Source organism: Ovis canadensis, chromosome 2, assembly GCF_042477335.2.
Source record: "Ovis canadensis isolate MfBH-ARS-UI-01 breed Bighorn chromosome 2, ARS-UI_OviCan_v2, whole genome shotgun sequence".
Taxonomy (NCBI): domain Eukaryota; kingdom Metazoa; phylum Chordata; class Mammalia; order Artiodactyla; family Bovidae; genus Ovis; species Ovis canadensis.
The window spans coordinates 237,963,998-237,986,032 of record NC_091246.1 but is presented as its reverse complement, the minus strand read 5'-3'; the positions used below and the strand labels follow the sequence as shown (position 1 = coordinate 237,986,032).

The 22,035-nt window shown below is 43.5% G+C and overlaps 1 protein-coding gene across 16 annotated transcripts in view; it reads right to left on the bottom strand.

Annotated features, from left to right (window-relative positions):
* Window positions 1-1,649: 1,649 nt before the first annotated feature.
* LOC138434250 (nuclear body protein SP140-like protein) overlaps window positions 1,650-22,035 on the bottom strand; it is a 93,910-nt gene continuing 73,524 nt past the window's right edge. For 6 of the 16 annotated variants that reach the window (XM_069578594.1, XM_069578598.1, XM_069578602.1 and 3 more), the window contains 4 exons: window positions 21,105-21,209; window positions 18,487-18,629; window positions 15,924-15,962; window positions 14,900-15,468 (listed from right to left, as the gene is read on the bottom strand). In XM_069578594.1, the coding sequence (XP_069434695.1) occupies window positions 14,992-15,468; window positions 15,924-15,962; window positions 18,487-18,629; window positions 21,105-21,209 (764 nt within the window). In that variant the 3' untranslated portion in view covers window positions 14,900-14,991. Of the gene's footprint in view, window positions 1,949-3,428; window positions 3,573-4,081; window positions 4,154-4,437; window positions 4,559-10,091; window positions 10,208-14,899; window positions 15,469-15,923; window positions 15,963-18,486; window positions 18,630-21,104; window positions 21,210-22,035 lie in introns of those variants that run through there. The other 10 variants (XM_069578589.1, XM_069578592.1, XM_069578599.1 and 7 more) reach the window with 3 other exon arrangements.

Genomic DNA, 22,035 nt, shown 5'->3' with positions numbered 1-22,035 from the left:
AAAACAAGATCAGGAGCTGACTGTGGTTCAGATTATGAACTCCTTATTGTAAAACTCAGACTTAAATTGAAGAAAGTAGAGAAATCCACTAGGCCATTCAGGTGTGGTCTAAATCAAACCCCTTATGATTATACAGTGAATGTGACACATAGATTCAAGGGATTAGATCTGATAGACAGACAATTAAAAGTTCTTCACAGCCTGAAGGACTATGGGTGGAGGTTTGCAACGTTGTACAGGAGGCTGTGATCAAAACCATCCCTCAAAAAAAGAAATGCAAAAAGGCAAAATGGTTGTCTGAGAAGGCCTTACAAATAGCTGAGAAAAGAAGAGAAGCAAAAGGCAAAGGAGACAAGGAAAGATTCTTCCATCTGAATGCAGAGTTCCAAAGAATTACAAGGAGAGATGAGAAAGCCTTCCTAAATGATCAATGAAGCACAAGCTGGAATCAAGATTGCCGGGAGAAATATCAATAACTTCAGATATGCAGATGACACTACCCTTATGGCAGAACGTGAAGAGGAACTAAAGAGCCACTTGATGAAAGTGAAAGAGAAGAGTGAAAAAGTTGCCTAAATCTCAACATTCAGAAAACTAAAATCATGGCATCCAGTCCCATCACTTCATGGCAAATAGATGGGGAAACAGTGAAAACGGTGACAAGTTTTGTTTTTTGGGTTTCCATAATCACTGCAGATGGTGGCTGCAGCCATGAAATTAAAAGACACTTGCTCCGTGGAAGAAAAGTTAGGACCAACCTAGACAGCATATTAAAAATCAGAGACATTACTTTGCCAACAAATGTCCATCTAGTCAAGGCTATGGTTTTTCCAGTAGTCATGTATGGACATGAGAGTTGGACTATAAAGAAAGCTGAATGCTGAATAATTGATGCTTTTGAACTGTGGTGATGGAGAAGACTCTTGAGAGTCCCCTGGACTGCAAGGAGATCCAACCAGTCCATCCTAAAGGAAATCAGTCCTGAATATTCAATGGAAGGACTGATGTTGAAGCTGAAATTCCAGTACTTTGGCCAGCTGATGTGAAGAACTGACTCATTGGAAAAGACCCTGATACTGGGAAAGATTGAAGGCAGGAGAAGAAGGGGATGGCAGAGGATGAGACGGTTGGATGGCATCACCACCGACTCGATGGACATGAGTTTGAGTAAACTCTGGGAGTTGGCGATGGACAGGGAGGCCTGGTGTGCTGCCGTCCATGGGATCGCGAAGAGTTGGACATGACTGAGCAACTGAACTGAACTGAACTGAAAATAAGAAATGACTAAGTCCTCTGTGGGCTTCCCTGGTGGCTCAGTGGTAAAGAATCTGCCTGCCAATGCCCGAGATGCAGATCCGATCCCTGGATCAGGAAGATCCCCTGGAGGAGGAAATGGCAACCCACTCCAGTATTCTTGCTGGGAAATCCCAAGGACAGAAGGAGCCTGGTGGGCTATAGTCTATGGGGCAGCAAAGAGTCGGACACAATGACTAAACAATACCAACAAGTCCTGTGTGGGGAGGAGAAAAGAGAAAAGTTTACTTAAGAACCTAATAAAGATTTAAGTAAATGGAAGCACAAAATATGATCCTTTATAGAAAGACCTGACATTTTCCTTTGTGAATTTCACCCCTTATTACCCAGTAAAAGAATCTGAAAATTTTTAATTTTATTTAGAAAAATAAATGAGCAGGAATGTCAACAACAACAAGTTTGAAAAAGGAGTGTGTTACTTGCACAGAAATGGGCAGATGGTCAGTGAGGCCACAGGTACAGTCTTATGTAGCTGCTGGAGGCTCTGAAGGGACAACTAGAAATGGGCTCCATTATAAAAGAATGGCTCAAACTAAGTGCTGTTTGTACTTATTTCCTGGATGCCAAAAATGTCTTTGAAATCGTTCTCAAATTGAGCCTCTAGTTGACGTCCCAGATTGATGAATTTATTGTTCTGAAAAAGCAAAGACAGAAATAATAATAGTCATAGACTGCTAATGAGCTTAGACACCTGATGTTTCAGTTAATCCAGAGCTTTATTTTAGACTCCCAAATGTCAAGTGAGAATTGATCCAGTTGAGAGTAGCTTATGTTCCCTGATAGCTGGATTTTTTCTCTTTATCTGGAAGACGTAGGAGCAAAAATGGCACTGTATTGCAATCTAATTCTTCATCAGAAATTTTTTGATTAATTAAAAAAATTCTAGCTATTTGATTTTGAACATAGCCCATATTCCACGTGACAGTATGAAAGTACTGAAAGGTCTAAGGTAAGTTTATGGTGTCTTCCTTTATTATTCATTCCCACCCCTTGAGATAATCGTTATTAACTTTTAGATACAGCAGTAGGAAATGTGAATGTAAAAAGATCCAAGATTTTTAAGTTTGAGAAAAGTGATCTGTTATCTTCCTTTAGAGGAGAGAAGCACAAGTTGCCTTTAAAACGTGCTTCTAGGGATATTCCTGATGGTCCAGTGGTTAAGACTTTGCTTTCCAATGCAGGGTGTGTGGGTTTGATCCCTGGTTGGGGAACTAAGATCTTAGATGCCTTGAGGCCAAAAAATCAAAACACAAAACAGAAACAATATTGTAACAAATTCAATAAAAACTTTAAAAATGGTCCGTGTAAAAAAAAAAATCCCTGGATGAGCACCAAGGGCATGAGAGTTCTGTTTCCCATCCAGAAATGCTGGAAATAGGGAGATGCTCAGGTGTTGGGGGGAGGCCCCTGTACACACATTTCTGAGGGCCCAGATGCCAGAGGGCAAGTGCATAGCAGCAAACTGCACATGGACCTACGATGCCTCAGCATCCAGACTCCCTGGGGTGGTCTCCAAGTCTGGGATGAATGAGGATAGAAGCCTAGGCCAATGGCAGGGACTTCTGAGGCACACACAGTACTGCCAGGTCCAATAAAAAAAAAGTACTTCCATTTCCTGTGGAAGGTCCTGGGTCTGCAGTCAACTTTTGCTTGGGCTTCCCAGGTGGTGCCTTGGTAAAGAATCCGTCTGTTGATGCAGGAGACACAAGAGTCACGGGTTTGACCCCTGGGTCGGGAAGATGCCCTGGCGTAGGAAATGGCAACCCACTCCAGTATTCTTGCCTGGAAAATCCCATGGACAGAGGAGCCTGGCAGACTGCAGTCCATGGGGTCACAAAGAGTCAGACATGATTGAGCAGAGCACCAGTGTTCTTTATGGGCAAACTGAAGAAGGAATTATGGAGAAGTCAACTCTGAGGTCCAAGGGCAATGCTTCCAGCGATCCGTTCTGATCTGTTATTATGTTCCCTACCATTGCCCACAGGGCTTGTAGAAAACTGTCAGACTTTTTACTTGTGTGAGCTTGAGGGAAATTGTAACATTTACTTGATACAAGAAGTTGAAAGGCTAAATGACTTAACTGAAGAAGAGTAGAAGCAAGAAGAGCCACTTACCCTGTAAACTACCTTGTGGTTCTGGAAAATGAGACGCATGTCCCGCACAAAGTCCCACACTTGGTAGTACAAGGTCATCGTCAGCTTGTGCTTGATTTTATCTAACCACATGGGCTCCTCAAGGTCCTGAGAAGTGTTTCTAGTCTGTTGACAGAAGTGACACATGGTAGGTGTGGTTCCAAGTTTCCCTTCTATCAATTTCCACTGTTAAGGACTAAGTGCTTGTATCCCCCAAATTCATATGCTGAAATCCTCACCCCCAACTGTGATGGTCTTAGGAGGTGAGACCACTGGGAGATAATTAAGTAATTGTGAGGATGGGGCCCTCCAAATAGGATTAGTGCCTTTATACAAGGGATCCCAGGGACTTCTCTCTCCCTTTCCACCATATGAGGACAAGATGAGAAGTGGCTGTCTGCAACCTGAAAGAAGGCCCTCCCTATGGCCTGACCATGCTGGCACCCTGATCTTGACCTTTCAGCCTCCGGCCACCCAGTCTATGGTAGTTTGTTAAAACAGCCTAAGCTTCTAAGGGCTCACTGAGCTGACTAAGACATCCACCAACAAGGCGAAGAAATTGGTAACGTGTGCCCATTGATTCACATCACAAATTTGACAAATAACAGTTTGCAGTTTTTGTTGCTGTTACTTACATAGTGTGGTTCTGAGACAAAAAAGGAGCTTTTCGGAGAGCAATAGACCTTCAAGAGGAGAAACTCACATTTCTGCCAAAGATAGATGAAATTTTTAAGTGATGAGCAGCTTGGAAAGAATGAGCTCTTACATAAGCTCAAATCAATGCACAACCCCCAAACCTGCAGACCTCCCAAAACAAACACAGAATGGGAATTTTCTGTGGCTTATGGATTTTGGTGTCAGGTAGTGTGATCAGAACACATCAAGGCACAGCAGTTTGCCTTGGGCACTCTTCCTCATGCTCCCTGCAAGATGGTGCTCCTTCTCTTGTGTAAACAGAAAGGAGGGGGCTTAGGTTTACATTTCAACTCACCAACTGCTCTCTAGGCAGCATCCGCTTCTGCAAGATCTCAGATTCCTGATAAATTGGCTGGCTTTCTGGGCAACATTTTTTAAGATCCTTTATCTGGCAGAAGATGCAACTCCATGGGTTCCTGAGAGGTCAAATATAAGGTCAGCAAAGCCGGGTTCTCTGTGACTCAACCATTGTCTCCATAGCTGCTAAAGTCCTCTGTTCAGGAGTAACTGGTAGTTTCCACCTGTACACAACTTCTCTCTGACACCCTTCTGCACTGAAGCCCCATTTGGGCTCAGCTGCCAAAAACAGCTCTCCCATCAACAGTGGTAGAAGACTGATGGTCTAAGTGAAGTATCACAGCGGGTCAGGACTCTCATTCTCTGCAAAACTTAGGGTTCCTGTCTGAGCTACTGTGAGTTTGGTCATGAACTCTGCCTTTTAGAAGTGAGAACTGGAAATTGGTATGTTAAGCACTGGAGTCTTGGGCCTTGATGATCCATCAACTCACAGTAAAAATAATGAAGTCAGCCCTTCTTCTCAGCTTTGCTGAATAAGCACAGAGCATAAGCCATAAGCATAATTTTTTTTTAGTCATTGCTATCTTTGTGTCTAGAATCTATGCTGCAGAAACTTCTTGGGAGGGAAATCTACCAAGAGAGGGCCAGATGTTTCTCATATGCCCCTAGATTTGCTCTCTACTCTCCTCTACAAGGTTCTCTGTCCCAGGGCACTCCTGATAATCTGAGAGGAAGAGAGAGTGATCCAACCTAGATATGTCATTTAGCATCTCTCCTGGGCCTCCCCAGAGGTTGCTCAAGGGGACCCGTTACAGTGCCCATGGTGCAAGGGTGGCCTGCACTATACAGGAGCTCCACAGAAAAGTGAATTGTTCTACCTCTGCAGAATGCCCAGCTGCAGACATTTATGCTGAATTCCTGTCAGTTCAGTTCAGTTCAGTTGCTCATTGTGTCTTACTCTTTGCGACCCCATGAACTACAGCACGCCAGGTCTCTGTGTCCATCACCAACTCCCAGAGTTTACTCAAACTCATATCCATCGCGTCGGTGATGCCATCCAGCATCTCATCCTTTGTCGTGTGCTTCTCCTTCTGCCTTCAATCTTTCCCAGTATCAGAGTCTTTTCCAATGAGTCAGTTCTTCACATTAGGTGGCCAAAGTATTGGAGTTTCAGCTTCAACATCAGTCTTTCCAAAGAATATTCAGGACTGATTTCCTTTAGGATGGACAGATTGGATCTCTTTGCAGTCCAAGGGACTCTCAAGAGTCTTCTCCAACACCACAGTTAAAAAGCATCAGTTCTGTGGTGCTCAGCTTTCTTCACAGTCCAACTCTCACATCCATACATGACCACAGGAAAAACCATAGCCTTGACTAGATGGACCTTTGTTGGCAAAGTAATGTCTCTGCTTTTTAATATGCTGTCTAGATTGGTCATAACTTTCCTACCAAGGAGTAAGCATCTTTTAATTTCGTGGCTGCAATCACCATCTGCAGTGATTTTGGAGCCCAAGAAAATAAAGTCTGCCACTGTTTCCCCATCTATTTGCCATGATGTGATTGGACCAGATGCCATGATCTTAGTTTTCCGAATGTTGAGCTTTAAGCCAACATTTTCACTCTCCTCTCACTTTCATCAAGAGACTTTTTAGTTCTTCTTCACTTTCTGCGATAAGGGTGGTGTCATCTGCATGTATAGGCTATTGATATTTCTCCTGGCAATCTTGATTTCAGCTTGTGCTTCATCCAGCCTGGCATTTCACATGATGTACTCTGCACATAAGTTAAACAAGCAAGGTGACAATATACAGCCTTGATGTACTCCTTTTCCTATTTGGAACCAATCTGTTGTTCCATGTCCAGTTCTAACTGTTGCTTCCTGACCTGCATATAGGTTTCTCAAGAGGCAGGTCAGGTGGTCTGGTATTTCTATCTCTTTCAGAATTTTCCACAGTTTGTTGTGATCCGTACAGTCAAAGGCTTTGGCATAATCAATAAAGCAGAAATAGACATTTTTCTGGAAGTCTTTTGCTTTTTCAATGATCCAGCAGATGTTGGCAATTTGATCTCTGGTTCCTCTGACTTTTCTAAAACCAACTTGAACATCTGGAAGTTCATGGTTCATGTATTGTTGAAGCCTTGCTTGGAGAATTTTCAGCATTACTTTACTAGCATGCGAGATGAGTGCAAATGTGCAGTAGTTTGAGCATTCTTTGGCATTGCCTCTCTTTGCTGAATTCCTGAGGTGGCACAATCTCTGGGAGATTCATGGGAGCAGATGAGCTACGTTAGACTCCTCCCGTTTTGCAGGAAAAGTGCTCTGTCCTCATAGGGATGGACATAATCTTGGTAGAGATTCTCCTCCTTGGCCACAGGAATTCTACTACTTCTAGAATGCCTTCTCCTTCTATGTGTTATCTGACATATCATCACCTCTGACCAAAGATACAATTTATCACAAAGGATATGTAGCAGTGGATTCACACACACAGAATTCAGGCATCTTATCCTGAACCCTGAGATTCAAGATCAGCTGACCTGATAAAACTGAGATGATCATCTTCTGAAGGCTCAGAACAGTCCCAGCTTTGTCAGCTTTGTGATATTTCCATTTTGCTGTTGTTGATCAGTCGCTCAGTCTTGTCCAACTCTTTGCGACCCCTTGGACTGTTGCATGCTAGGCTCCTCTGTCCATCACTATCTCCCGGAGTTTTCTCAAACTCATGTTCATTGAGTTGGTGATGCCATCCAACCAACTCATCCTCTGTCACCCCTTTCTCCTCCTGCCTTCAATCTTTCCCAGCATTAGGGTCTTTTTCAATGAATTGGCTCTTTGCATCAGGTGGCCAAAGTATTGGAGCTTCAGCTTCAGCATCAGTCTTGCAATGAATATTCAGGACTGATTTCCTTTAGGATTGACTGGTTTGATCTCCTTTCAGTCCAAGGAACTCTCAGGAGTCTTTTCCAGCACCATGATTCAAAAGGATCAATTCTTTGATGCTCAGTTTTCTTTACGGTTCAACTCTCACATCCGTACATGATTAAAGGCAAAATAATAATTTTGACTATATGGACCTTTGTCAGCAAAGAGATGTCTCTGCTTTTTAATATGATGTCTAGGTTTGTCATAGCTTTTCTTCCAAGGAGCAAGCATCTTTTAATTTTGTGCCTGCAGTCATCGTCTATAGTGATTTTGGAGCCCAAGAAAATGAAATCTGTCACTATTTCCACTTTCCCCCCATCTATTTGACATGAAGTGATGGGACCAGATGCCATGATCTTAGTTTTATGAATGTTAGGTTTTAAGTCACCTTTTCCACTCTCTTCTTTCTTTAGTTCCTCTTTGATTTCTGCCATTAGAGTGGTATCATCTGCATATCTGAGATTGTTGATATTTCTCCTAGTAATCTTGATTCCAGCTTGTGGTTTATCCAGTCCAGCATTTTCCATATGTACTGTTCATACAAGTTAAATAAAAAGAGTGACAATATACAACCTTGTAGGAATCCTTTCCCAATTTTAAACCAGTCAATTTTTCCATGTCCAGTTCTAACTGTTGCTTCTTGACTCCCATACAGGTTTCTCAGGAGACAGGTAAGGTGGTCTGGTATTCCCATCTCTTTGAGAATTTTCCAGTTTTTTTTTTTGTTTGTTTGTTTTTTGTGATCCACACAGTCAAAGGCTTTCATGTCCTCAATGAAGTAGAAGTAAATGCTTTTTCCTGGAACTCTCTTGCTTTTCCCATGATCCAATGAATGTTGGCAACTTGATTTCTTTTTCCTCTGCCTTTTCTAAATCCAGCTTGTACATGTGGAAGTTCTTGATTCATGTACTGCTGAAGCCTAGCTTGAAGTATTTTGAGTGTTACCTTGCTAGCATGTGAAATGAGCACAATTGTACGGTAGTTTGAACATTCTTTGGCACTGGAATGAAAACTGACATTTTCCAGTCCTGTGGCCACTGCTGGATTTTCAAAATTTGTGGCCATGTTGAGTGCAGCAGTTTCACAGCATCATCTTTCAGGATTTGAAATAGCTCAACTGGAATTCCATCACCTCCACTAGCTTTGTTCATATTAATTCTTCCTAAGGCCCACTTGACTTCACACTCTAAGATATTTGGCTCTAGATGAGTGACCACACCATGGCAGTTATTTGGTCATTAAGATCTTTTTTTGTGTAGTTCTTCTATGTATTCCTGCCACCTCTTTTAAATCTCTCCTCTTCTGTTAGGTCCTTACCATTTCTGTCCTTTATTGTGTCCAGCCTTGCATGAAATGTTCCCTTAATATCTCCAATTTATTTGAAGAAATCTCTAGTCTTTCCGTTCTATTGTTTTCCTCTATTTCTTTGCATTGTTCATTGAAGAAGACCTTCTTAGCCCTCATTGCTATTCTCTGAAACTCTGCTTTCAGTTGGGTATATCTTTCCCTTTCTCCTTTGCCTTTCACTTCTCTTCTTTCCCCAGCTGTTTGTAAGACCTCCTCAGACAACCATTTTGCCTTTTTGCATTTCTTTTTCTTTGGATGATTTTGGTCACTGCCTCCTGGATAGTGTTACAAACCTTTGTCCGTAGTTCTTTGTCCATAGTAGGCACTTTGCATACTGGATCTAATCCCTTGAATCAATTTGTCACCTCCACTGTATATTTGTAAGGGGTTTGATTTAGATCATACCTGAATGGTCTAGTGGTTTTCCCTACTTTCTTCAATTTAAGCCCAAATTTATTCAGATGACCATTATATCTACCACTGTGAGCAAAATTCCCTTAGAAGAAATGGAGTGGGACTCATAGTCAATCAAAGGGTACAGAATACAATATTCGGTGCAATCTCAAAAACAACAGAATGTTCTTGGTTTGTTTCCAAAGCAAGCCATTCAATATCATAGTAATCCAAGTATATGCCCCAACCCTTGGTGCCAAAGAATCTGAAGCTGATTTGTTCTATGAAGACCTACAACATCTAGAATGAACACCAAAAAGGGGTGTCCTTTTCATCTTAGTGGATTGGAATGCAAAATCAGGAAGTCAAGAGATACCCAGAATAACAGGCAAGTTTGGTCTTGGAGTACAAAATGAAGCACAGCAAAGCCTAACAGCTTTGTCAAGAGAACATGCTGGTCAAAGCAAACACCCTTTTCCAACAACCCAGGAGATGACTGCACCCGGACATCACCAGATGGTCAATACTGAAATCAGATTATGTTCTTTGAAGCCAAAGATGGAGAAGCTCCTATTATATTCTCAGCAAAAGCAAGAGCTGGAGCTGACTGTGGCTCAGATCATCAGTTCTTTATTGCAAAATTCAGCCTCAGATTGATATTTCCATAGCAGGTGGTATATGTTTTAAACCAGCAACTAATATAGAGCGTCATCACCCCATCAAAATGCATGGGTTCGGGAATCAAGAGAAGGAAGTGAGGGTTATTCCTTTCTCTGTTATACCTAATCACCACTTGAAGAGTTTTCTTCTCATTAACCTACTGCTACTAGCACTGTTAAACAGCTATGTATCTTCTTTCTGAATCCGGATACGTAAAGACTCTGCTTCTGAATCAAGACACATACAATAAGAGACAACTTTTCAGTCTGAGTGTGCATGATGGGAGAAACATAAGAAGGAAGGGCAGGAGGGGACCGGGTCTCACTCACTTGGTAGCAAGTTTAGGTGGAATGTGGCAGTTCCCATGAAAGAACCTTGGACACGTATCACAGGATAACAGCTCTTTCTCTCTACTGCACACCTCGCATTTATTTGAGTCTTCTCGCTGGAAGGGGAAATGATATAGACATCACTGGGATCAGCGAGACTCTGGAAAGACAACCCTGTGGTTGGCACTGTAGACACACAGCCTTTACTTGTACCCAGGCGATACTTGGAAACCATTCTCAAAATGGTTTACAAGAGGTCAGGGAGAAGACAGTCTGGTCTGCAGTGACGTTCAGGAGGAAGTGGCTGTGTGTTAAACTTTCAAAGTTTTCTTTATAGAGACAGATATTCTGACAAGTCTTTCAACAACCACAGACAAGGATAAATTGAAGATAATCTGAGAAATGTATTATTCTGAAGGCAAATCTGTCTCAGGAATACAGCGTCTCATCCAGCTGTCTACACTGCATCGTTCACAGTGACTCACTGAAGAGTGATTTACTATTTTTTTTTTTTTTTGTCCTTTGGCCATGTTGCATGGCGTGTGGGAATCTTAGTTCTCTGACCAGGGCCTGAACCTGCACCGCCTGCACTGGTAGCAGTGTTATAACCATTGGGCCGCCGGGAAAGTCCCTACTGAGACTTCACATGCTAGGATAAACATCTGAGAGATCACTGCATCCCATTTTCCTTGCTGTCAGTTCTCTGTGAATTGAAGGACCTGGGGAGGCATTCCTGGGCTATGGATTTTGTGCTGGAGAGCCCTTGAACCTGCAACAATGCCTCTGGTTGGAAAGACGATGGACACAGATAATCAGGTGTATGCCAGGGCCGACAGACCTCTCCAGTTCTGAAGCCTAGGGAAAGCCATCCCAGGACTCAGCTTGGCATCTAAGTGTGGAGGTGCCATCTCTCAATGGCTGGGAACTGTGGCAATGGCAACCACTGGAGTTGAAGGCCAGGGTCTTACCCTAAGTTTTGAGCCCATGGAAGACCTCGTGCTTTGTCCTGTGTAAGGAAGATGGAAGGGCCCACAAAGTCAATTGGTGTGGGACTTTTCACCAGGCTCAATATGTGGGGGCTTTAGACAGATTTCCTTTCATTCAGTGACATACTAAAGGGCTGGGATGGAGTGGGAGGTGAGAGGGAGAGTCAAGAGGGAGGGGACATGTGTATACCTACGGCTGACATATACAGACCTATGACTGACTCATGCTGATGTATGGCAGAAACTAACACAATACTGTAAAGCAATTATCCTTCAATTAAAAATAAATAAAATTTATTTTTAAAAAGAAAAATATGGACAGTGTGTGCATCTAAGTATCATGGAGTAACAAGCAGCACATGTTAAAACTACAGAATTTATGGGGACTTCCCTGGCATCCTAGTGGTTAAGACTTCCCCTTCCAATGCAGGGGGTGCAGGTTCAATCCCTGGTTGAGGAACTAAGATCCCATATGCCTCACGGTCAAAAACCAAAACATAAGACAGAAGCAATATTATAACAAACTCAATAAAGACTTTAAAAATGGCCCACATAAAAAAAAATCTTAAAAAAAAAAACCCTATAGAATTTATAGACCAAAATAAGAATGATCAAGGAAGGAGCCCATTGGTGGGCAAGAAGAATTAAATTTCTTCCTTTTTATTTTTGGTGATAATCTATGTGGCAATAACATGTGAATCTCTATATACTATGATTTCTATGTAGGAGGGTCATGGGTCTGTTCTGCAGAAAGGCCCAGAGAATGGGCACCTGGTCCCTCTCCTGGGCCACCTGAGTGGAAAGATAACCGTGTGGTGAGAAACAGTTCATCTAATGGATAGCAGCTCTTCATTCAGATGAAGCCACCCTTTCTACACCACCGGCTAGAAGAAGAAATTCACACGACAGTGCTTGCATGACAGTCTAGGTAGAAAACAGTCACAGATTTGGGGGCCAGCCCGCCTGGTGATGGGTAGCTGGGACTCTGGTGGGTGTTGAGGAAGTGGGGAGGTGGTGGGGAGGGCCATTCAGCTCTTCCCTCTAGAAGCACTCTTTATGCTTTGTTCCATGACGCTCCATTCTCTTTGATTTTTCTAACATGTTTCTTCTTTCTCTTCAGCTTCCAAACCTGGAATGTTGGAATTCTGTAGGCCTATTTTCCTCTCCTGCTGCTGCTGCTGCTGCTGCTAAGTCGCTTCAGTCGTGTCCGACTCTGTGCGACCCCATAGACGGCAGCCCACCAGGCTCCCCTGTCCCTGGGATTCTCCAGGCAAGAACACTGGAGTGGGTTGCCATTTCCTTCTCCAATGCATGAAAGTGAAAAGTGAAAGTGAAGTCGCCCAGTCGTGTCCGACTCTTAGCGACCCCATGGACTGCAGCCCACCAGGCTCCTCCGTCCATGGGATTTGCCAGGCAAGAGTACTGGAGTGGGGTGCCATTTCCTCTCCTAGATGACCACAACTACTCCCATGACCTACCACATTCATCCCTGGGCTTTCAGACCTGTGTCTCTGGTCTCCTGGTCTTCTTTTGAGTACCCAAGCATCCAAATGCTACTTTTTTTTTATATCATAAAATTATATGTCTTTCATCATGTCTAAAACCCATTGTGCCCCGGACCACAGTGCTTGTCTTTCTGTCTTGAATGTGCTCCTCTTCTGGTGCCCTTCATCTCATTAAGAACCCAGGAGACTGGAAGTGAACATGGATTCCTTCCCTTACCCCATCCCAGACATCCAACCCATCACCAGTCCTGCTGATCTGAATTTTTAAATACTTCTCATTCTCAGTGCTTCCATGAGGTCTGTTGCTACAAGAATGCAGAGCCTCTACTTATAGTATTATGAGCCAAAGCAAAATGGCCTGATATTTCCAAAGCATAACAGTCAGAATATTATCCTTGAGCCCAATGAGCTGAGGTGAATTGGAACACATGTTGATCGGTAGATTCTTTGCATCTATAATTTCAACATAAGAAAAAGAGACACAAAACGCACACATAGGAGATTCTAGGCTGCAAGGCATATCTTGAGCACGTGCTCCCTGTCAATAGGAGGGCTTGAGGAATGGCCTGTTAGGGAGATCCTTGGGGACATCCCTACCTGTGTTTGAGATGTCCTGACTTGGGACCATGTAACTGCATTTCTTTCTTCTCACCCTCAAGGATGCTGACCACTATTTTTAGGCTACTGAGTCAGGCTTTCTTATGCCATTTGGTGCTAAGAAGACACAAGCAGCAGAAGCCAAGGGGCTAGAGAGGGAAGAGATGCTGTAGAGAGACCCTTCAAGAACTGAGGCAGTGACACCTTTGAGCTGTAAGCCCAGAGGAAACCAAGAGAAGGCATCCGTGATGAAGGGTGGGAGAAGATCAACTAATGGATTAACCCAGACCGAACTACCCTTGACCCCCTAGGACTAGGGCTTCCCCAGTGGCTTAGTGGTAAAGAATCTGCTGGCCAATGCAGGAGCCAAGGAGACACAGGTTCGATCCCCTGATCAGGAAGATCCCCTGGAGGAGGAAATGGCCACCCACCCCAGTATGCTTGCCTGGGATGATCCCATGGGCAGGGAGGCCAGGTGGGCTGTCGTCCATGGGGTTGCAACAAGTCAGACACAACTGAGCATGCATGCATAGCCTAGCATTCACTCCCTAGGACCAGGTGAAAGCATTGGTCTTAATGAACAGTGCAAATAGCATCTGTTTCTCCAGAAAACCCAGTGGATGCAGATCCTAGTTACTGAATCTCTAGCATATAGTCAGTGGAGCAGGTATCCCCAGAAACCAGCTTTGTGAAGATCATGACTTCCTGGTTTGGCAGAGATGGCCAAGGTTACCTCTGCTGGAAGTTAGGAAAATGGAAGCTGTTCTATTTCCTCTTTTTCACCTCATAGCTTCTCTCTCACACACTGTCTTGGAGAGGAAGACATCAACTATCTGACGCCTTCCCCAGAATCCACACAACACAGACAGTGCTGGTCCATGATTGTCACACGTTACTTTGAAGGAGAGAATTTGCCTTCATTGGTGGCACTAAGGTCTGCACTAACCCCTCTGATGGGGTTGAAGGGCAACTCCACAAATGAAAAGATTTTCCAAGTTAGCAGCCTCTTCTACAGGGCACCTCTGCTTCCCAATCACTCTATTCTTTAAAGTGTCATCTCCATGAAGGAGATAAAATTTACCTTGAAAACAGACCCCCTGAAGCAGGACTCAGTGTCAGTGGCTGTGTGCATGTGAAGAAGAGGTTTTGTTTTGTTTTTGCTTTACCAGGTGACATATGGCTGTATATTCTTTCTGAAGGGGATGTCTACATTAGGTCTATACTAGGTCAGCTGGAGTGACCATGAGATGTTTCCATTTTGCTCAATCTTTATTTCATTAAAGCCAGAACCCAGAAAAGCCAATGAAAATACACTCAGTGTTGCAAAAGCAACCATCATTAAACATACTTTTTTTGTGCCTTCCCAAATCATGCTTTTCCACCTCTAGCTCCATCTTTTATGTCTAATTTTAAGACAGTATGCCCACTGCAGTGGCTTATATGGGAAAAGAATTAAAAAAAAAGAGTGGATATATGTATATACATAACTGACTCACTTTGCTGTATACCTGAAACTAATACAACCTTCAAGTCGACTGTACTCCAATAAACACTTTTTTAAGAAAGACAGTACAGAAACTCGCCTACCTCCTAATGAGCTCCACTCCGAGAGCATACTGAAAGTCCAATTTGTTGCACAATCAACTCTATGGTACTGCACTGTAATAAACTTGTCACTTATCACACAAATAATACAGAAAAAGCAAACAAACACAAAGAGTGAAGAAAACATTTTTAATGTACAGTTAGAGTACCTTGAGAAGTGCAGGAGTACAGTACAACAGCTGGCATCGCGTGAACAGGCAAGGAGGGTTACTGACTGGAGGAGGGACAGGAGGTGGAAGACGGCAGAGCTGAAGGATCGTCGGCAATAGGAGACGGAGGGCAAGCTGCAATTTCACTCACGCCTGACACTGATGACACAGGTTCCAGTTCTTTGCTGGATTCAACTCTGTCTACTCGCTTTAAAAAATGATCCAGTGATGTCTGGGTAGAGGCTCTTTTTTTCTCATCATGGGTGACACGGTAGCACCGGACTGCACTCTGAACGGCTGCAACAACCTTCTTCACGTACCGTCCTACGTCCGAGTCCTGTGCCTCAGACACTGAGGCTGCCTTTTCAGATAAACAAAATCCCCTTGCCATTTCCTGCCTCCTGAGTCTCTTCAGTTCTGCAGTTGCTTCCTCTTGTCTCTCTTCATCCTTCCTCTGGGCCTCCAGTTCCTGGAGTTTCTTAGCCATACCAGCTACATCACTGCTGCTTTTACAGTTGCTTCCAGACATCCTGGACTTGAAATAAAGATACTGTACCACTGTGTTCTATACTGCACTGTACCGTAAAGTACTCAAAGGCTCAATCAGCTGTGGAGGATTCACATACATGACAACACAAGCCAGACATGTGAACTAACGTGATTGAACACGCGAACGCACGTTCGCATCTTTGAAAGCTTGCAAATTTAACGTTCCTATACAGGGGACTTACTCATCTATTTTTCTAAAACAAATGTAGAAGGTCAGTTCTGCCTTGTTATCTATTTTTAAGGATCATCTCCACCCTCTATCTCAAATATTTTAAAACTCAAAGGAGTCCCAGCTTCACACACATAAATGTTTGGAAGTAGCAAAAACTCCATACTATAAAGTCAAGCTTCATCATAATTGGTTAATTTAGAAACTATGAAATAAAGCCAGAGAGATGGAAAATCAACAATATGGTAGGTGAGACAGAAGCTAATAGTTACCTTTTTCCTTTTTCTTGATGGGTTTGGTAGGAACCCTTCCTGAAAGAAAAATGAGATTCATGCTGCGATGGGTCCTTGTTTCTACTTTGTGAGCTCAGTAATTCCAACTGCCTTTCACTCATGTGCCACTCTCAACACAAGTTCAAGGGATCTTCATGGGAAATAACCTCCCTCCCCAAGTCTGTAACGCACTGCTCTCTGTCACCCAGCCTCAGATTTAAAGTCAGCTTTAAAAACTGCATCCTCACTCTTGCTCTCCTCATAAAGTCTTGCCAGAATTTCCTTTACAACCACTTCCTTCCCATCCCCCAGTATCCCTCTAAATTATTTATTTATACCTCGAGTACTATAGCTACTCCATTGGAACATACCTAGTGAGTGATTGACAGGTGGCAGGCCTTATCAGTGGCCTTGGACACACACTCTCTTTGGGAAGACAAGTGGGAAAAAGCTGGCACAGAATTAGTAAGAATGATAAAGTTTTAACTGTGCTTTCAGAATATTTCAGGATCTAGAGATGTATAACTATAGTAGGCTAAATAATGTCTGTTGTTCCCCACACTCCCCCATCCCCACCAAGATGTTCACATCCCAATCCCCAGACCCCTGAATGTGCTAAGTTATACAGTAAAAGGGACTTTGGCCCCTAGCAGAGGGGACAGGAGGACCAGAGTCAGTAGTGGGAGATGTGATGGCAGAACAAGAGCTGGAGTGGTGTGAGGAAGGGGCCACAAGCCAAGGAATGAAGGCTGCTTCCAAAAGCTGAAAAAAGCAAGGGGCAGATTCTCCCTGGAAGGCTCCAGGAGGAACCAGCCCTGCTGAACCTTGACTTGAGTCCTATGAAACTGATCTCATGCTTCTGGTCGGCAGAACTGTGTGATAATAGATTTACGTTGTCTTAAGGCACTAAGCTTGTGGGAAATTGTTAGAGCTGCAACAGGAAGCAAGCTCAGGGAATTTCCAAGGACTCCAGCAGAGTGTGCTGTTTGAGCTGGGCCTTGCAGGGTGAGTGGGATTGATCAGGTGGAAAGGTGATGGAGGTCACTTGACATCTCCGTGGGTTAAAGTTCCCCACCCTGTAATCTATCTTGCATTCCCTGATCAGATTCTTACCTCTACAACACTCTTTCAACTTAGTCAGTCCCGAACCCAAACCCCTCACAACTGCCCCATGATTAAATGAAAGGCTCAGTCTTCTGCCTTGGGCCTCTACATTCAGCCCTGTTCATTAGGAAGCCTTAGCACCCACAACTTCTTGACAAATCACACCATCCTTTCTGTGCAGAATTTCTCAGTCCTACCTTTCTGCTTGTTGGAACTAGTCTTCTTTTAAGACCTAGCTCAGTGCAAACTGTTCCGTGAAACTGGCCTCAACTTCAAAGACAGAAACGACCTTCCCTTCCCTGAGCTACTGTGTCTCTTCCTGCCAGCGAATCTCATTATCCTACCCATGAGCTGTGCCGTCCTGTGCTTATAAATGAGTAGTTGTCTTCCTGGTTAGGGGCTGGGGGCCACACTTTACAGTCCCTGTGGATTTAGACGTATTCAATAACTATCTTCTCATCAGTAGACTGGCACAAGGAAGGACCATCTGGGGCATGTGGTACAGAGCCAGGAGGCACAAGTTCGTCTGTAACAGAGATGGCCTGTTTTGTTCACATCAGGGGCTGATATGAGGATCAAAGAGATATTTTATTTTAAAATATCCTTTTTCAAGAATGAACTTCATAAATCTATCTAGAAAACGCTCATTCTGATGCATTATTTTCAGATACACAGTTCTATTATTGTTATTTTAAACATTCCCCCGACAAAGCCTAAGATCTTCCCCCGCCAAATTAAATTTATTAAATTTAATTTACTTTCCTGTGACCAAATTATACAATGGCAATTATTAGTGGCAGCGCCAAGGTCACAATTTTTACTGTTCTACCTCCAAAACTGTAAGAGTTTGAATACTACTCAGCCATAGAAAAGAACAAAATTTTGCCATTTGCAGCCACATACATGGACTTGAAGGGCATTATGCTAAGTAAGTGAATGTCAGACAAAGACAAATGTAAGCATGGCATCACTTACATGTGGAATCTAAATATATATATATATATATATATATATATATATATATATATAAAACATTGTAAATATAACATAAAAAAAGCAGACTCAGAGATATAGAGAACAAACCAGTGGTTAACAGTGAAGTGGGGAGAGGAACAACATAGAAGTAGGGAAGTGGGAGATACAACTAGTGGGTATAAGACAGGCTCAAGGAGGTATTGTACAATGCGGGGAATATAGCCAATACTTTGTAATAATTGGAAGTGGAAAGTAACTTTTAAAAATTAAATAAAAAATTTAAAAATTTAAGTGTAAAAGTTTACACACTTAGAGAATTGAGTTGTAATGAAAACCAGCGAAGATAGCACTCACATGAACTATTAGGGGTAATATATGCATTGTGACCTAGGCATGGTGATTTTCTGGAAGTGTCCTGCTAAAGCTTGAAACCAGTGACCCATGGCACAAAACCCTTGACTGCAGCACTCTGATGCTAGAATACCTGAATCAAGTTTTTCAGGGGCCATCCCCCGCAGCGCACACTCTGCTTCCAGTTCTTGGAGGCTCTGTGGCCCCCTTCATCTTCAAACTCCTTGAGGGTGAACCACTTTCCATTTTTATCCTTTATACACTTTTCTGAGGAGCCTGTGGGACCAAGACAAGGTGAGCTCCCTTTCTTGCCAGGGCATACACCGGCCTGTGAGAACCCCAAGACTTGACCTCCCACCACATGAATCTGGGCCACCCGTTTTGGGTTCAGAATCGGCAGCAGGAGAGCAGAGTCCCCTCTTGGGGACCCAGAGCAGTCTGAAAGGCAAGGGTAGGAGCCAACTTCCTGTCCAGTGTGCATACTTTGACCTCCATGCAATGAGAAGGACAGTGATTTCTACCCAGGAGCACGTTCTAACTCACTTCAGTCGTGTCCGACTCTTTGGGACCTATGGACTGTAGCCTGCCAAGCTCCCCTGTCCATGGGATTCTCCAGGCAAGAATACTGGAGTGGGTTGCCATTCCCTTCTCCAGGGGATCTTTCCGACTCAGGGATTGAACCCTCATCTCTATGTCTCCTGCATTGGCAGGCAGGTTCTTTACCACCAGTGCCACCTGGGAAGCCCCCAGTTACTACCCATATTTACATAAAAAAGTATTATGTTCAAAAGAGAAAAAAAATGAATGAATCTAAAGATGAGTAGGGAAGATTCTTTCTCTTCCCTTCTCTGAGACCTGAGATAGAACCAGGCTGAGCTTCTGAGGGGGCAAGTCAGGTCACACGGGGGTCACCACAGCTACATCTGCCTTGTCTTGTACTAAATTGATCATTTCAGCTCACGGCAAGCAACTATTTCTCATATTTTGAACTCAAGCTATTTTATGTTAAAAGAAATTAGAAAATGCTATAAAGTGGGAAAAGTTAAATTATATATGTGCTATGGCCACCTGATATGAAGAACTGACTCATTGGAAAAGACCCTGATACTGGGAAAGATTGAAGAGGGGAGGAGAAGGGGACAACAGAGGATGAGATGGTTGGATGGCATCACTGACTCAATGGACGTGAGTCTGAGTGAACTCTGGGAGTTGGTGATGGACAGGGAGGCCTGGCATGCTGCAGTCCATGGGGTTGCAAAGAGTTGGACGCAACCGAGCGACTGAACTGATCTGATATAGTCATTAGGCAAACATTTATATATGGACTTCCCTGGTGGTTCAGACGGTAAAGAATCTGCCTGCAATGAGGGAGACCTAGGTCTGATCCCGGGGTCAGGAAGATTCTGTGGAGAAGGGAATGGTTTACCTACCTTGCCTGATGAATCCCACAGACAGTGGAACCTGTCAGGCTACCAGTCCATAGCGTGGCAAAGAGTCGAACATGACTGAGCAACTAACATACACGCAAAAGCAAAAAACCCATTTATATTGGATTGGCCAAAAAGCTCATTTGGAGTTTTCTGTAAGATATGGAAAACCTGAACAAACTTTTTGCCCAACCCAATACTTGTTGGTATCGAATAAACTATATTTTGGGAGGAGGGAATCAGTTAGGATAGATGAGCAAGTTGAGCATTTGTACTATAACAATTATAATTTGCAAGCTTTTACATTTATTATCTTGCTTTTTTCTCATAATATGGTGAGGCAAGTTTTATTATTATTCCCATTTGAGTGAAGACTAAGTTCAGTATGAGAGATACTGCATTGACCCACACAAAATAGACACTCTTGGTACAGCTGAAACTCAAATTCAGGTCTTCTGAGCCTAAAGGCTGTGCTCTTTTTCAGTGAGCCGAAGGCCAGACAGACATTACAGGGAATCGACTGTTAAGGCTGTTGTTGGGTTTCTCAAATGTGTACATCTTCCATCCTGTTATTGAAGCACTTGCCCTTGTATTGGGTGCAGATGGGAACCCGTGGGCACTTTCCATGGCAGGAGAGGAGATGGCCTGGTTAGCTAATGTTCATTAATTTATTAAGTGTGGAAATGCTGTCTTTCCCCCAGCTTCTCTAGGATGCTATGTGGAAAAGAGCCAACAGAGAAGAATTGAGCCTGCTTTCTTCAGAAAGTCTGGTTCCCAGATGGCCCTTGGCTGGCATCTGGGAACGTGGTCTGGGGAAGGGGTCTCACTATTCCCAGACTTAAGAGTGGCTCACTGTGCCTGAACTGTTGGTATAAACGATATAGTGTGTGTGGAATGCCTGCTTTCCTTCCAAGAGTTTGGAATTTTGGCATGTGCTAGCCAGAGGGTACTTATGTAACTAACCCCTGGTAAAAGCCCTGGACTCTCAGGCTCAGGGCAGCTTCCCTGGCAGACAACACTGCACATCATTGCTGGAGAATTAAGTGCGTCACGGTGACCCCTCTGGGAGACGACTTTGGAAACTGACATCTGTACCATGTGCTTCTTCCCCTTGCTGATTTTTTTGGTGTGCCTTTTCAATAGAATAAATAACAGCCACGAGTTCAACAATATGCTGACTCCTTTCAGTCTTCCTAGAGAACCACCAGACCTGGGGACAGTCTTAGAAACATGTCCCTCCCCCCACAAGGGTCCACAACCTGTACAATACATCATTCACATGGGCGTTTTCTAACTGAAAAGTGTAGAATATTGTGAAGCCCACCTTTTTTCATTTTCTCCTTATATAAAATTCCCTTCGCCTCACCACAAGCCACGGGAAGCTGATCACGTTGAAAATCCATATTTGTATCTCTGGGAACTCTTGGACCTGCAAGGAAGCATGCGTTTTTTTCATTCCATCTGCTCTAAAATGGTCTCTCCTCCCCCATCTTGAGATCCTTCTTTATAACTTAAAATGTAATGGGAGGATTTCTCCCATGAATTAGATACATATCTAGGCCTTTCTTTATGGCAGGTTAGGTCCATAAACCTAATGTCACTTTATATCCCAATCCTCTGAAATCCTAAATACACACCTCTTGAAGCAGGATCTGAATTCCCAAGCTTGCCAGCCCCAGCTACCTATTGCACGATCATTTTCTTCCTGCTGTTTTGAAGGAAGATTTATAGTCATATCATTGCCTTGAAGTTATACAGATGGAGAAAAAGCCTCAATTTTTCATTTTTTCTCCCTGTTTGAGGGCTCAACTGGGGCAACAAAGCAGGGTTGCAATGGGCCCCCGGCGGGTCAGTTCCACCTTCCCGCCTTGCTTTCTGCTTTGCTTCACTTCTCTTTCATGTGAGCTTTCTCTGCTCCTAGAATGTAACTTGCTCTAAAAGAAACCACAGATTTCTCAGGGAGAGGGCCTCTGTATACCCTGGGGTGAGGGTGCTGAGGTCTGATTCCTCTGAAGCAGGTGCTGAAAATCTTAGAAAGGATGTCAGTAGTGGGAACATTTTCTCTTGCCCTTCTGGCCAGTATTAAAGGGGATCCATTAAAGACTAATGTTGGGGCTTCTCTCTTGATGGGGAGGGTAGGCTGTGGACAGTCCTTCCAGAGTCAGTTCTATTAGAGTTGGGTGGGTGCAGGAGGCCATTCAAATTCACCTGCCACCCACCGATTTACAGAGGAAGAAATTGAGGCCAAAAAAATG